At 39.4% G+C, this 16,092-nt stretch overlaps 1 protein-coding gene across 2 annotated transcripts in view; it reads left to right on the forward strand.

Moving 5' to 3' along the window:
• The first annotated feature begins 1,758 nt into the window (after positions 1 to 1,758).
• The window catches only part of fnbp1l (formin binding protein 1-like), a 52,463-nt gene continuing 38,129 nt past the window's right edge, over positions 1,759 to 16,092 (forward strand). For both annotated transcript variants that reach the window (XM_040129223.1, XM_040129224.1), the window contains exon 1: positions 1,759 to 1,897. In XM_040129223.1, the coding sequence (XP_039985157.1) occupies positions 1,874 to 1,897 (24 nt within the window). In that variant the 5' untranslated portion in view covers positions 1,759 to 1,873. The remainder of the gene's footprint in view (positions 1,898 to 16,092) is intronic.

Raw genomic sequence — 16,092 nt, forward strand, 5'->3', positions numbered from 1 at the left:
TTAAAGACATTGTATGAGGCTAAATTTTGCCTCCTTTAGAGACTGCTAAACTATCTGCATATACACAGGAGGACATACATTCTGTTAAGTATTCTAATAAGTAAAAATGTTATCATTTTTTTCTCAGTGATCTTTGTATCTATTATTCTATCACAACTCTAGATTATGACCTCTACCACTGCCCGTGAGTATAAATATATTCAATGATAATGTTAACAGTTAATCTAATTCTATTTAGTATCGTTTATTTGTTTAATTGTTTTGGCTATAAAATGTAAAGAAAAAAAAAGCCCATTAAAAATTCTGAGCAGCCACTGTAAAATCTTTACACCAACCAAAGGCCCAACCCCATAGACATTTAGTATTACATTTAAATTTACAATATTTATTCAATTATTTTTGTTAAAATCCTCAAACCCGAAAAGATGGTAGGATCAAATGTTTTGCATTTTTGATTGGAAAATGAAAATATTGTTAACTGATTATCAAAAAACGTAATTATCTGTCAATCGAATGATTGACTAGGTGATTATTTGACTAATTGTTTTAGCTGTAATGTCCATGGATAATCCTGCACTATATATATATATATATATATATAGTTTAGTGATTGATTACAGTTGTAATGACACATCTTGGCCGCTAGAGAGAGCTGCTCATTCACCTTCACCTAAACCTTAGCTGCACTAAAGGAATATATTTTACTTTAGAATGAGATATTTGGCAAATTGTTACCCATGCTTCCTAAACCTAAACTGAGAGTAGATTCTTACATTACGCCCCCCCCCCTTCTCTGGTTGTTTTTGGGGAGCTAAAAAAAAACCTGTTGATCAGTTCAAGTAGAAGGAACAGTGCAGGCTTATATATAATATAATTCCATATAACTTGAATGACAAAACTAAAAAAATAATAAACTCTTTAAGTGATAAAGAGAAATGCGGGGAGTCACCCTAAATACAGAAATTAAGAATAGAAAATTAGAATTACATAGTTATTGATATCATTTATAAGCATGGAGAGCAATAACAAAAGAGAAGAGATTATTAATTTTGTTTTAAAAAAACATATTTCAGAACACTATTATACTGCATTTTCAGGTGCTATTTAAAACATGCAACACGGAAGCACATGCAGTTATACAAGATATACAAAGCAGTGAAATATGAATGAGTATAAACGTTAATAGAAATATGGACCAAATAAGATAACATTGTGCTGCATTATTAGACACACTTGAAATATGCAAAGAAGAGGCACAGACATAAAAATCACATACAGTATATAAAATACATAAATCACTCCGGTACAATTAAAGCAAAGCCAGAAGAAAGGACATGCCAATTAACCATTTCTTTAGATGAGATCTAAAAAAACTGTGTTTTTCTTTAAAAAATCAATTAATACTTAAATTAGTAATAAATAAAATTACTATGTATAATTATCAGTCTTTTTCTGTCTTTTTTTTATTGATTTACAACAGTACTTTGGTATTTTTGTTCTTTCCAGGTGGTATGCCAGATTTTCTGCTGTCTAAAACTGCATAATAATAATAATAATATTATTATTATTATTATTAATAAATGCAGTTTTTACTCCATTTGATCCATTCCTTTATTACCAGTCTTTCTAAAACCACTTGGATGACCACTGACAATAAAACATTTTTATGGCCTCTGTGGTCCAGGGCACCCGGTTTGGGCGGCCCTGCTGATTCGGTAGAAGGAGGAGGCGGAGGCGGAGGAGGAGGAGGAGGAGTAGGGCTGAGTCTGCAGACAGTCAGTCAGGAGGACCGGAGTCCCAGCGGCAGTTTAGGAGACTCCTGAGCGGGGAAAACTGCGTCCAATACGGGAGAACTCAGAAGGGGGAATCCGACATGAGTTGGGGAACGGAGCTCTGGGTATGTTTTAACTCTTTAAACGGTCTTTCTGGCCGGCCGTTTGGCTTGTTTGCTTCGTTTTTTTTAATTATCATTATTATTTTGGCAAGGACAACACACCGACTTTTGGGAAATGGAGTGGAAGAAAGGTGCCGTGTTACCTTTTAGCGGCTAACGCTAGCCGGCCGGCCGGCTGGCTGGCTGCGCTGTTAGCCGGCGAGGCTAAGGCTAAAGCTAATCCGCGGTGCACCTTAACGGCTGTGACAGCGGCGGAACAATAGATAGGCAAGACTGCAGACACACGGCCGGGGCAAGACAGCAAGGGGTAGCGGGGGGCGGAGGGGGGTCCGAACACCGCCTTCTCCCCCGGCTACATGTCAACTTTAATAATATCTATGCCGCTGAATTGATGCTTTTTGTTTGACTGGCAAGTTACGAAGTTGCATCTTGACGGGTTTTTTTTTTCTTTCTGTGTGTGTGTGTGTGTGTGTGTGTGTGTGTGTGTCACACCCTGTTTCAAAGAGAAGCTGGCAGGGATTCCCGGTAGCAGGGTGGAGAAACGGTGGGATCCGGGGGGGTGGTGGTGGTGGTGGTAGCGATCACCCTCCGGCTCGGTCTCCTTCAAATCGACCCCTTAATTTCACAGCCGCATGTTTCATTAACTGACCGGCATAACGAGTCCCTTTGTTGCCAGTTGTCCGATCTTTTGTCTTAACCTCCGTGCGATACGGGGGGGCACATGCTCATAAGCTGGACCAGCCGCTACATAATACACCCTAGCCTTTTCTTAGGCATTAAAACTCAAGCAGTGGCGAAATTGGACACAACAGATTATTACTCAAGTCGCTCAAACATGAGCCGCCGCCGCCGCCGCTGCTCTTTGTCAGGCACAGTAGATATCGGGAGTGAATGAATCTCTCCTTCGGGCGTCAGGCTCCTGTCTCCGTTTTTTGTTTTTATGGGGGGGGGGGGGGGGAATCAAATGTTCGTTGCAGCATCGGGTTAATTTTAGTGAACATTTGTTAAAACGTGAGTTATAACTGAATGGGTGGTGAGAGCTCCAGCCTCTTGTTTTTTGGGGTGTTGGCCATCACAAGCTGTTGTAACCAGAGAGGCAACCGGCAGCATCCCCCTGTGTGTGTGTGTGTGTGTGTGTGTGTGTGTGTGTGTGTGGAGGGAGCACTTCCTCCCTAGGATGTTACTCCTCCAGTTTACCTCAGTGGCTGTTATCTGTAGTTGGAATAAGCTTTTCTTTTTTTTTTTTTGCCACAGACAGAGATAACTGAAAATAGTGTACACGTGAGCACAGACATGATTTGTCAGGATTTGTGTGTTTTGTCTTTTTGGTTTTTTTTGTTTGTTTTTTTTTTTTTTTAAAATCATATCTTCCATTCATGTTTTCCATTCAGTTTTTCTTTACTTCTGAGTACAAATTATGGGGTTAGGGTATAGTCCAGTCAGCAGTTCCCAGTTAGACGGATGGAGAGACTGGCTAGTGAACATGGGTTTAATATTGGCAGAGACATTTAGATTTACTGAATGCATATTTTTGAGCCTCTTAACTGGACCCAGACTGCTCATTTATCAGAAAAAACAACAGATAGATTCTTTTCTACTACTTGAGTCAAAGTATTTAAACGTGTCCTCGGTATGAGGAGTTTGTTGGGTTGATTTTTTTACTTAATCGTTTAAAACAGTTAGAAAAGAAAAAAAAACCCATCACACATTCCCACAATTAAGGTAATTCTTTTTTTTAATAGCTTGTTATGTCAGACCAACAGTCCAAGTACTCACAGATGTTCATTTTACAATGATATAACATAGAGAAAAGCAGCAAATGTCGATCAGCTACCAGAATTGTTTCAGTCCTCTGTTAAGAGTGTGTAGAAACGTATGAAAACATCAGATCTTTACACATTTTGGAATGGTTGGGGTTAATATGTGTCCTTCTGTTGCCTTAGAAGAAAGAATATAAGCATTATGTTTTGTTCACACAGTGTGAAGAATCCAGTAATTTAGGTCGGGGTTTTTTGTATGACTCAATATCCCATTCAGTCTTTTAAAGGTTTTAGGGCATAAGAAACATTGGGAGAGAAAATTCAAGTTTACAGAAAGTGTACAAACAAAAAAACACAACAACTGGATTGAAATTCAACAGCAGCAGTAAATCCACAGTCAGAAATCCAATAAAATAAACCCAAGGAATGACTTCAATGATGGAAAATGATGAACTAAAATTCGAAGTGTGAAAATCACTCCCTCATCAAACTGTTTAAAACTAATCTCTTTACCATCTTTGCGTCGGCGCTGCAGTAAACCAAAGCAGGCAGTGATCTGCCGAGTGTAGACACCGGCTGACGGACCGTCATAATCCCCCGGGTCCACAGATGAGATTAATGTGCTGACTGTCTGATGTCAGATTACACATGATTGGCTGTCTGATGTCAGATTACAGATTATCGTCCAGGAGTCCATTAAAATGACAAACTGTTGAATGGCTGTTGTGTTTTACACACGACTGCGTCATGTCAGTCGGTACACATTATCGTCTGTCTGATTTCATGTAACTGACCAACACCTGAATAATAAAGCAGAATATATGTTCTTGGTAGCAATATCCTAGATATACATCAATTGACTGTGTGTATCTAATTCCGTCAGGGCTGTAACTAATGACTATCTTAATTATCGATTAATCAGACAATAATTTGGTCTTGTTTGGTCTATAAAATGTAAAATTTCCCAGAACCCATGTTGATGTCTTTAAATTCCCAAATTTTGAAACCCTTAAACTAAGCCATGTCTTCTTGCCGACCCTCATAATGTCACATTAATACCAAACAAAAAGTGATTTTTCTCTATCTTTTATTTTAACATTTTCAAATAAAACCAAAAGGGGGAAAAAAAGCAAAGATTACAGGAAAGTCTGGTGAAAAAAAATCGACATAATTTTATGTAGCAGAATTATTTCCAATCCTGTTGATCATCTTCCCGGCTCCCATGTTGCGAACCAATGGACTAATCAATTAATAAGCTGTACTCAGTAGGTCCACATTTGGCATCACTACAAACAGTAGTATATCATTTAAAAAAAGAACTTTTTTTTTTTTTTAGCATGCATCTAGCATGCAAAACAGCATTAGTATATTCAGTATAGCCTGTTTCCTTTGCTTTTGCCCTGCGTCTATGGTTTTGGCTCTAACCCAGGTCTGTGAGACGTTACAAGCAAGCGAGGAACATCCTATTACCGCGCTGGCTTCCTGCCCTCCGAGACACACAAATAAAGAAGGAAGTGTTTGTCTGAATTAAAGCTCTGTCTGCCTTTTGTGTGTGCGCTTAGTGCCAGGAAGCTGCCATGCTGTGCTCTGGTCTGTCTGGTTGAGGTGAGTTGGAGGCCAGCGTAGTGAAGCAGCCAAGTCCGACTGAAGGACAAGAGAGTGACAGGCGGTCGTCTCTTCTGATCGGACAGACTGAAAGACAAGGATAAGGGGATAGAGGATGGAAAGGTGTAGGAAAGAGGACAGGCTTAAACGGCTGGCTAGACTCTTGATTTTACTTTGAAGTCTGTCGGCTGTTAAGTGTAAAGAGACTGTAGATCAGTTGTTGAAACTCAGCAGTGAGCAGGTTCTTACCCTCTGCCAAATCAAGGGGCCGCAGGAGTTTGCTTTTCTTTCCTTCATGTGTTGTGCGGATTTGGAAAAAGGTTTGTGTTCCCTCAGGTGTCCTGTGGAGGTGCTGTTGCAGTAGGAGGGTACCAGGGTTATTTATGAATCATTTGATACTTGAAGCAAGAGGGTTGTTCGTATTCTTGGCATCAGGTGGCTGTCAGACTTTGCTCGAGGGTGCTTGTTAGTAGCCTACAGTATATCAGTAGTTTACTGTAGGATAGCATGTGTGCTGCTTTCAAATCGTGTTGTCTTACTTTTTGGGAATATCATCTCAGATTTGTATGAGCGCGTGCCAGTATATTGAATATTAATTCTCGCTATTCTCACTATCGCTATTCTCTGACATCTGATGGACAGAACAGTTAATTGGTTAGGTCATGGAAGTTCATTCACCAGTGTCAGTCAGCCTTTCGTCTTTGGCGTTGGATGTGAAAGCTGTAGCCTGACCCATACTGTATTTTTGAGGTTGACACAGATATATAGGAGTTTAAAAAAATCAGATAAAAAATAGATCAGCCAAAACTAGTTAAAAAACAGAAGCAAACAATTTTGGATATAGGCCCTTTCGATTTTTTTTTTTTTTCCCTTTCTCATAAATTGTGACCTAGATACATACTAGGCGGGACATTTTACAGAGTAAAAATTAGCTTATCACTGCTGTCTGGTCGAAAACATATTTAATGTTTCTAAATGACCTCCAACCTGGTTTGCCATTCTTGCACCGCACTTTCTTGTTACTTATCAGCAGACATATACACCAGCACCGTTACATCTGAGATAAGCTGATATCAGCCGATTTATCGCTTTAACCCCAGTGAAATCACCCTTGATCTTTCTCTGGATGTCTGCCGATCCGATGCTGTTACCAGCTTTGGTCTGATGTTGACTTCTGATGTTGTCTGTTCCCGGTGTTCATCCAGACTACAGACCAGTGTGCTTGTCAGTAATTTGATGATTAAAAAAGGAGGGATTAATCAATAATAAAAATTTGAGAGGCTTATTAGAGGTAACACGACAGTGGGTGGTGACTATTTTCTAGTTTCTAAAATAATCCCTCTGATATAGAGATGGCTTAGCTTTCAGAGACAAGATGCAGGACACACTGACAGCTCTATTTGGTTCAGGGCTGCAACGATTAGTCGGTTAGTCGATCAATAATATATTAATTGGCAACTGTTTTGATACTCGGTTAATGGTTTGAGTCACTTTTCAAGAAAATGCATAAAATTTACTGGTTCCCACTTCTCAAATGTGAGGATTTATTGCTTTGGTTTGTCAAGTAATCATAAGCTGAATTTCTTTTGGGTTTTGTATTGGTTAATAAAATTGGCATTTTGCATACATCTCCGTGGGTTGTGGTAAGTTATAACGACATTTTATGGACAAAACAATTAACCGATTAATCGTGAAACTTATCGGCAGGTTAATCAGTAATGAAAATAACCATTAGTTGAAGCCGTACTGTGATGTTTGCCAATGCGGCGTAAACGGAGCAAATTTTGAATCTCCATTTGTTGTGTATCTGTGGCAGTGGAGGGTTTGAGAGGGTTCCTGGTGTTTAGGAGAGCAGCACTCTGGTTCTTAGCAGGTCACAGCGGGTGTGGATGAAGTCATGTTGAAGCTGAGGGCACTGGCCTGCACATGACAAGCTGTTATACCCGCTCTGGCCAAGCTTGTCAACTCTGTGTGTGTGTGTGTGTGTGTGTGTGTAGGGGGGTGTTTTTGGAGGTGTGAGTGACAGAACATGTTGTTTTCAATCCTGGCTCTGAGAGAGTGATCGTTGAAGCCCATAATGCTTTGTTTATGTCCTATGTGTGAGGGTGGATGTCTCTCTTAATTAACAAAATAGTGCTAACACACATCTCCTTGAGACTGGGAGGAAGATAAGATGGAGATTAAGGAAGGAGGTGTGAGAGAAGGACAGAGGAGATGAAAGCCTATAAAGAGGAAGCTTGGGAGGAGGTTTAATGATAGGAGAGGAGGGAGATATTTTTATAGGATGGGAGGAAGTGCATTGATAAAGGCAGATGGAGTGAGACACAAGTAGAGTTAACAGATATAATGGATTAGATGAAACTTTAACGGTCCCAGTGTGGACATTGGCTTCTGCAACAGTGAGCAGTAACAGGATACACCAAGAATGAACGGGCTTTCAGTCAGATTAGAGCAAAATGAGTTTATATAAACAGATCCAAACATTAACACTACGTGCACAGTGGTAGCCGAAGCTACTGTTCTTATCTTTTTGCCATCTTTCTTTGTCTTTCCACTGAAAATCTTATTTTGTATAAGCAGGTGTGTCTGTGTCCATTAAAATATTCGATTTAATTACTGAAATGCCCGATGGGCATGTGGTGGGGGCAGCCCCTTCATTTCTTTAAATGAGGCTCCTTTTGACCTAATTAACAGCAGACATTCTTATAGGTCATAATCCAGGTTTCCATCCAAAATTAGTGCAAAGTTCAACCGAATTTCCAGAAAATCTTATCAAAAGACAATTTAATGTGCGTTTTCATCCCTTCTGTTATACGAATATTAGGAATTGGTTCATTGAGATAAACAGCTGATGGAGCTAATTGTCTAGTCTACTGCTATTAAAACCAATGCAGAAGAAGAAGGCGCAATATGGCTTTTATTTTGTTTCATGTACTAATTTGAGGGTGGTATCAGTCTCGTCATCGCTCCTCACAGATCTGATGTATTTGTGTCTTCAGTGGACCCTTAAGTCTCCTGCTTCATGTACGTCTTTCATTCTGGGGAAGTCATACTAACACACCCTCACAAATGCACACACAAACGCAGAGTTGTTGCCTTCCTCCTCTTGGCGTTTTTTCAGAATCTGTCCTCATTGCTCCTTTCCTCTCCCCTCCCTCTCTTCCTTCCTCTCATCCTCCCATCCTCCCATTGCCTCCCTCTGGATGCGATCACAGTTGTATCCACCCAGCCAGCTGTTTGGCAGTCAAGCCCCTCTTGGATTCAGACAGCATCACACCTGTATGACTTTCAGATGAAAGCAGTGACCCTGGATAAACCCGTTTTTCTGTGTGTCTAAATGGGTCACCAATGTCTTATCTAACCTGGCTTTGTGACCCTTCTCTCGTTCAGGGCTTATTGTTGCTGTGATACTGCTTTTCTTTGGTATGAAAGGGTGTCTAACTGTAGGATTACTATTTGGTCTCTGACTTGTACGGCTCCCGGAGGGTTACTTTTGGTCACAGTTGGTGTCGTAAAACTGTACAAAGCATCTGATGGAAGTGCTGGTTCCATTTTGAAAAATGGAGTGAATGAAGTCTTGGCTATTCTTAAATATTCGACTTGCGGTAGATATCTTTTTGTATTTTTAATTTTTGGTTCATTGTATTTCCTAATACCAATTCATAAATCATCATCATCTTCTTTGTCTTCTGTTGCTACATCAGTGTTTTATTATAATTTTTTTTCCAGGAAGTAAAAACTGAATCACCGGAGACAGAAACGGCTCCAGACCTCTCCGAGTCACAACTGCTCTGGATGCAGGGCTTTGGTCAGAGCTGCAGCTGCGTTCAGTGTTGTGCTGTCCTCTAAGAGTCAGTCCGTCAACTGTTTATTAGTCAGTTACTTTATTAGCCAGCGGATAAAAATGCTTTTGGACACACGGAAAATTGGAAGATGTTGGGAATTCTTCTGGTGAATTTTCCCTAGACCTCCAACCCAGTCATTATGCTAAACCTCTTCTGGATGGCTGGCTGCTGTCAATCTCAGGCATGCTCTTGTAACACGCTCACACACATCCGTATACTCTTTATACGGATGACATTACCTTTTCTTAACCATGTTGTTGACTTTGACTCCCAGTAGTTTGAAAGATTTTGGGGATAATGCACGTTGGAATAGGAAACATGGTCACAATATAAGACAATCTAAATTTTGTCTACTGTCAGAGATTTTGCAGTACTGTACTATACTAGTACTATAGTGTGGTATCCAGGAGACCCTTTAATATCTGATTGTATTCGGCCGTCGTGAGCTATGTTCCAAGTCAGTGAGCAAAGCTCTCTGCAGCTAAAGTTCATTATATTCAGTTTTTAAAATGTATTTACAAAGAAATACCATTTTTTTTTTAAAAATGGTGATTAGTTTGAAAAATTTGTTTTATTTTGGTAATTGATTAATCCTTGGAATCATTTTTGAGACAAAAATGCCAAAAAGTTAATGGTTTCAGGTTCTTAAACATAGCAGTTTGCAGCTTTTCTTCCTCTTGTCTTACTTAATAGTCAATGGAATATTTTTAGATTTAGACTGTTGGTCAGACACAAAAAACTATTTGAACACATCACCTTGTGCTCTAGGAATGTGGTGGTAAATGGTGTGATTGGTGCTGGTAATTGTTACTTATTTTCTGATGATAGACCAGATGATTATTTGATTAATTGAGAAAATAATAGGCATATTAATCAATAATTAATGTGATTAGTTGCAGACCTAGTCCGCCAACTCCCAAAAGTTGTTTTGTTTTCAGCCACAAGAAGATCCTGACCACTATATGTTTACAGTTACAGCGCAGCTCAGAAAATATTCCAGTGACAGAGAGGGAAAAAATGGGGAGAACCAGCGAACAAGTTTCTGATTATGCAAACAGTTACCGGTAAATACCACTCCTATGAATTGAACCCTGGGTCTCTGCTCTGGTGGAGGGAACCTCTACGTTGTGTAATCCAATGTGCCGCTCAAATTGTATTTTTTTTTTTTTTTAAAACAAGACCTTCACCTGGGTTGTTCTATCTGGTAAATTTTAATTTGAGATTTGAAAGAAATCGGTTCCCAGATTTTTGAGGAACAGTACAACCTTACCTACAGAATGGCAATGGGGCTATTCAATATGATAAATATTCAGTATGATTCTTTTTCTCTCACCGGGCTAATTTCTGTTGACTAAAACAGCAGTTAGATTATTGTTTTCATCGTGTCTGTGGACCCTGTGGTAAACCTACAACAACTTCTAGAGTTGGTGACGTAGAAGCGAGATGTCCTCCAGCTGATGTCCTTTGGCTGCTGTGTACTAAACACCTCAGCTGCTGAACCTGCTCACCTCTGCTGCGCTGATACTATCTGCTCTGTGAACGGACACAAGACCAAACTACTTAGCGACATACAGGCTCAAACGCAAAACACCAGCTGACTTGCAGACAGACCTCTGCTTGTCAGTTCAGTTCCATGTTTAGAGATCTGGTTCTCTGTCTCTACAGTACCACTTCTTCCCTTAGCTACCAATGTTTTAGCATGGAGAATAAATCGAGCATGAATGAATCAAGCACCTTTTTGTTCCCCCTTTTCTGTGTGTGTTCCTGAGTATGTGAGAAACGACCAGTGGGTGTATGTTTACCATGTGAAGATAATCCATTAGCTCTACTTATCCCATTGTAGAGTTGATAATTGCCCCTCTCCCTTCCTCTCCATTCTTATGCCGATCATCTTCATCTCCTTTACCAACGCCTCCCTTTTCTTCCTTGAGAATGGGCAGAATTCTCCAGCACAGACACATTTATAGAAGGGTTTCCCACAGGCCAAGATAAAATTGGAAGAGTTTTTAAATGGTTTAATGTCAGAGCCTCAAATAGACATTAGTGAAGTGGAGTGGCTGTTTGAGAGTTCTCTCCCAGGGGCCACATGTGGGAAGCTTTTTTTTTTGTTTTTGTTTGAGTTAAACTAGAAATAATAGTGAATAGATTGAAACTTTATAATTCCATTCAATTCAGTTCAATTTATATAGTGCCAAATCATAACAGAAGTTATTTGAGTAATAGATTAGTAAACTAAATATCTTTGGATTTTTGGACTATTGGTCAACATTTAAAGACTTCACCTCCGGCTCTGTGAAGTTGTGATGGGCATTTTTCTCGACGTTTCATAGAACAATCAATCACAAATCATCAGCAGATTAATCGCCAATGAAAATAATTGTTAGTAGCATGCCTATTTCCATTTACAATGATATGAATAAGAGAAAGGCAGGAAGTGTTACATTTGATAAATAAATGACTTTAAGATGAAGAGTTTATCAAAATTGCTGTCAATTAATCGCCTAGTTGATCAACAGAGAATTAGTCTGCTTCTTTCACCACCAGTTCAGATTGCCCCATTAATAACTTTTCAATCAACAAAACTTTGAAGGAAAGTAGACGTTTTCGAAATCTCCCATGACTCCAGCTGCATATCGACTAACTCCACATGGGATTGTGACCTTAAGGTTAGAAAACTCTAAGAGTATTTTGTCCTTGGTCTATGGATCTACTGGAACCATCTCAAGGGTTTCTGCAGGTCAACACCCCCTTGTGCTGATGTAGCAGTCGGCATTGTGCACAAGCAATGCAAAAGCAATTTTATGACGGTGCCTTATCAGTCCTTGGAATATATTTGTGGTGCATTTTTCTGATTTTTGTGGTCAATAAGTGTATGTATGGAAAACAGTGGCTTTTGGCAGGAATTTGCGACAATGCACATACCATAAATACCGACCTCACGTGTAGAAAGTGTATATACATGGGACAAGCGCCCCCACCCCCTCAGCTCTCACTCGCATCCCGTCTTTCCTCTCTCTGTCTCCCTCCCTGTCCGACATACAGCGTGCTTGCATGCAGGGAGACAATGTTAATGCCAGCAACCGAAGAGTTCTTCCCAAGGTGTTTGTTTGGCGGATGAAGTTTCACAGCCCAATAAAACTGCTCTGTGCTACTCATTTGCACACACACTCACTAGCTGCTGTGCATGGAGGGTTGCTGGTTACCTAGGTAACTTGTTCCTGAAGTACACAGTGTACCTCCCTGGTTACCGCGGGCATCCCAGACCGTAATATTTCAGGTAGTCAGAGTGCAGGCTAAAGGATGGTAACACACAGAGCAGCAGGCTTATTGTGAGCATGATTCTTATCCTCGCTGTTTATGAGAAACAATGAAAGACAACCTGAGACTTGCTTAGCGTCCAACGCTTGAATCTGCCGACTTAAGGGAGAGAAACCTTTCCCAATGAGATGGCAACAATAGTCTCAAGCCGGAATCAGATTGCCACAGTCATTTGTCAACCAATTTAAACCCACGTTCTGACCGACTATTGTCTCCCAAAGCAGTCTTTCACAAACACCACTTTGTGTTGATCTAGTCTGGACTCGCCATTGTTCATTGAAACCCTCTTGGTGTCAACAAATTGTTAGTCACGAGGATGCATCAGAAACTTCGCTGCAAGACACGTAATGGGTCATGCTCATGGCTGAAGCAGCAACAGCAGCAGTAACTGATATTAACGCTACTGCTAGTTAGAAATAATACTAGCAGCCATAGCAAGAGTAGTAAGATAATCTTACTGTAGCATCACTGTAAGGTTCACATTTTTGGCTTTTAAATATTACATATATTTCAAATAAAATATTTCATCATCTATCAGATGTATTGTTATGAAATTTAAACTATAGTCATTTACAGTTAATTGGTCTGGTTTTCTACATAGACAAAATTTTCAAGTTTTATTTATTTTTTTATTTTTTTAACTACTTTTTTTATTGCCTTTTATTTTTACGATTTCATAAAAAAATATTTTGTTTAGTGTAATTGTTAATGTCGCCCCCATTGAAGGAGCAGTGACCCCCTCGAAAGGAACTAATGGGCCTAGTTGACCTCCTACCAGACAGACCTGGCTTAAACACTGTGTCATACTAGTAGGAAGCAGAGACAAGTACTTGTACTACACCCAGGTTTTAATCTGCTATCATATATTGGTCATATGGTATGCAGTTAATGGTTAATCCACATGACACACATTCACAGGGAAGTACGCGTTGTTGTCCGATAAGTGTTCCTTCTCTGCCTTTTTAAACATGCAAACGGGGGGGAAATGAGAGCATGCACAAAGACTGTTAAGAGCTTCTCTGTCAGCACGTCACATGATAAAGGTAGTCATGCTCAGTTGCTCCCTGCAGGACGTAAAAAGGCCTTTCTCTGAATCTACATGCTTATTTATACTGTGGTGAAGACTTATCTGATGAGATGTTTCCACTGAATCCAAGCAGTTATTGAGTTAATGTAAGCTATTTAAAGAGAATTTCCACTGGATATAAGGGAACATTGTAGGGACGATTCCAACCACAACGCTAACTGAGACACTGTTCAGAGGAATAAAGGGACACTTATTGAGAAAAATACAGAGATTTAAAACCAGATATATAGGGAATATAGGCATTTGTATAGTGCCATCCATTGAAAATGTACTATATCTGAGAGTCTGTTAACTGTGATGTTAAAGGAATAGTTTTGGCAAATATACTCACTGGTTTTCTTGCTAAGAGTTAGATGAGAAGATTGAGAGCACCCCCATGCCCTAATCTACAACCAGCAGCTGGTTAGTTTATAGCTTAATAGAAACACTTGAAACAAGGAAACCGCTAGACTGGCTCTGTCTAAACTGCAGCAATTATTCGATTAATGAATTATCGACAGAAAATTAATCGACTAACTATTTGGGTAATTGAAGATTTTCTAGTTTTTTTTTTTTTTTTCGGTCTTAATAGTATAGTAGACTGAATATGTTTGTTCTCAAGACAAAGCAAAGCATTGGATGACATTAACTTGGTCTTCAGGAAACTGTGATGAATGTTTTTCACTGTTTTTTGATGGTTTATAGACGAAACGAATAATCGATTAATTGAGAAAATAATTGGCAGATGCAGCCTTTGTCCAAACATAATATATCGGTCTCTTCCTGTAAGCCAAGCTGTTCCTTTTAACCAGCACAAACTGGCTTGACTGGGGCCTTGTGCACTGAGGCAGTAATATATTTTTCTTCTGCCTGTTTGTATCAGGACTATACCGAGTCACTTTGCATATTTGAATAAAAAAATTTGCTTGTTAACTTAAGAGTTTCACCAAACACCTGCTGCTGCTTTGCTAGTCACAAGTTAAGATGTCAGAATAGAGGCAAATAAAATTATTTATTCTCCCACAAATTATAGATTTTTGGTTGGTGGTGTTGAATGGACTAAAACTGATGTGATGTATTTTCTTTCTGAAAATAATGCCAGCTGTGAGCACCCAAACCGAGTGTCATAGCTCAAAGTCAGCCACAGTAACCAGTGTGAACACTGCGAGGAGAAGGTGTCATGGTCAACACACTCACTCACACACACTCACACAGCTGGTAGCCTCACGCCAAATCCCGACTGTGATTATGGCCCTTGAGTCAGTGGTTAGATACAGCAGGGATCCTGTGGCTTTTTTCTGAGCTGAGTGAGCTTTTTGCGTTTGCGCGTACGCAGGCATGCACATATGGTCTGATGACACAGCTCAATGGATTGTTGAACATACAGTAATCATCACATCCTGTTCTTTCATATATGACACACACACAGGAAACACTGTGGTTAATAGTGTGGACAACCACTGAACCTGATTGTGCTAAAATTAGTCCTGCGTGTGCGTGTGTGCGTGTGTGTGTGTTTTGTGAAGCCACCCAACGCATTCATTGCTCTATCCCAGCAATATATGCAACTAGGGTTGGGATCAATTGGATCTAATTCTAGGTTGCATAATACTCTGATTTGCTCAACTCCAATGCTAATTAATCTCTAATTGAACCTTTTGTCTTTCCTTGCTTTTCTTTGATTAGCAAAGAACCATGTAGAAAACATTTAGGTATCAGCATTGTCATGTTCCTTTTTTTTTGTCAGGGCTGACAATTGCTTTTGTTGGTAAAATGATGAATGGCAGATTATATCTTTTGTCAGTAATTAACATGAAATCCATAAAGGCTAAACTGTGACACTATAAGCTGTTGTCTGGTTGATGTGCAGTGTAAGTACTTGCCGAAAGTTTAATTGTGAAGCCAAAGAAATCATCACATTGTAAGAGAACTCTACAACTGCGAGTGGACTTGTTGATCTTGTCACGTCACTGGCACAGTAGGAGTTCAATAATATTCATGTAGATCCTAGCACTATTTTAAGCCTATGAACTTATTAGTTCTTATTTGGGACTCTCAATATTTGAATCAAGAGGCTTGTAAAAAATAAGTGCAAAAGTAATTAGGCTATAACATTCACAGCCAACAAAAGATGAATATTTATAACTTTAGTTGCCTGCTATTTGAATCTAATAAGATTCTGTGAGGGATTTGATTTGTGAGTAAAATAAATCATATTCCCGACGTTGAAAACAGTGACTCAAGTTTAAAAAAAAAAAAGTAGAACATAGAAATCACTTGCTATCACTCATTTATCCTTTCCTCAGTCATCAGTCCATGTTTTTGGCTAATTTGGACAGCAGCTACTGCTGGTATAGAGAAGGGGGCCGATTTGGGTCTACAAGAATTTGCCATATTGTAAGATCCAGTACTTGGCTACCTATAGTTAACTTTTGTTTAAGTTTTTTAATAACATCTGCAATTAACCTAACAAGCGCCACTATGTTTGTGCAAAACCAAAGGCAGAGCAGTTGAAAATATCAATCTTATGCAAGTTTATGCATGTTTAATGTGTTTTGATAAATTACTCTTATTGACAAGGAACTATAAAAGAACAAACCTTGA

This window comes from Xiphias gladius, chromosome 6 (assembly GCF_016859285.1).
Source record: "Xiphias gladius isolate SHS-SW01 ecotype Sanya breed wild chromosome 6, ASM1685928v1, whole genome shotgun sequence".
Taxonomy (NCBI): domain Eukaryota; kingdom Metazoa; phylum Chordata; class Actinopteri; order Istiophoriformes; family Xiphiidae; genus Xiphias; species Xiphias gladius.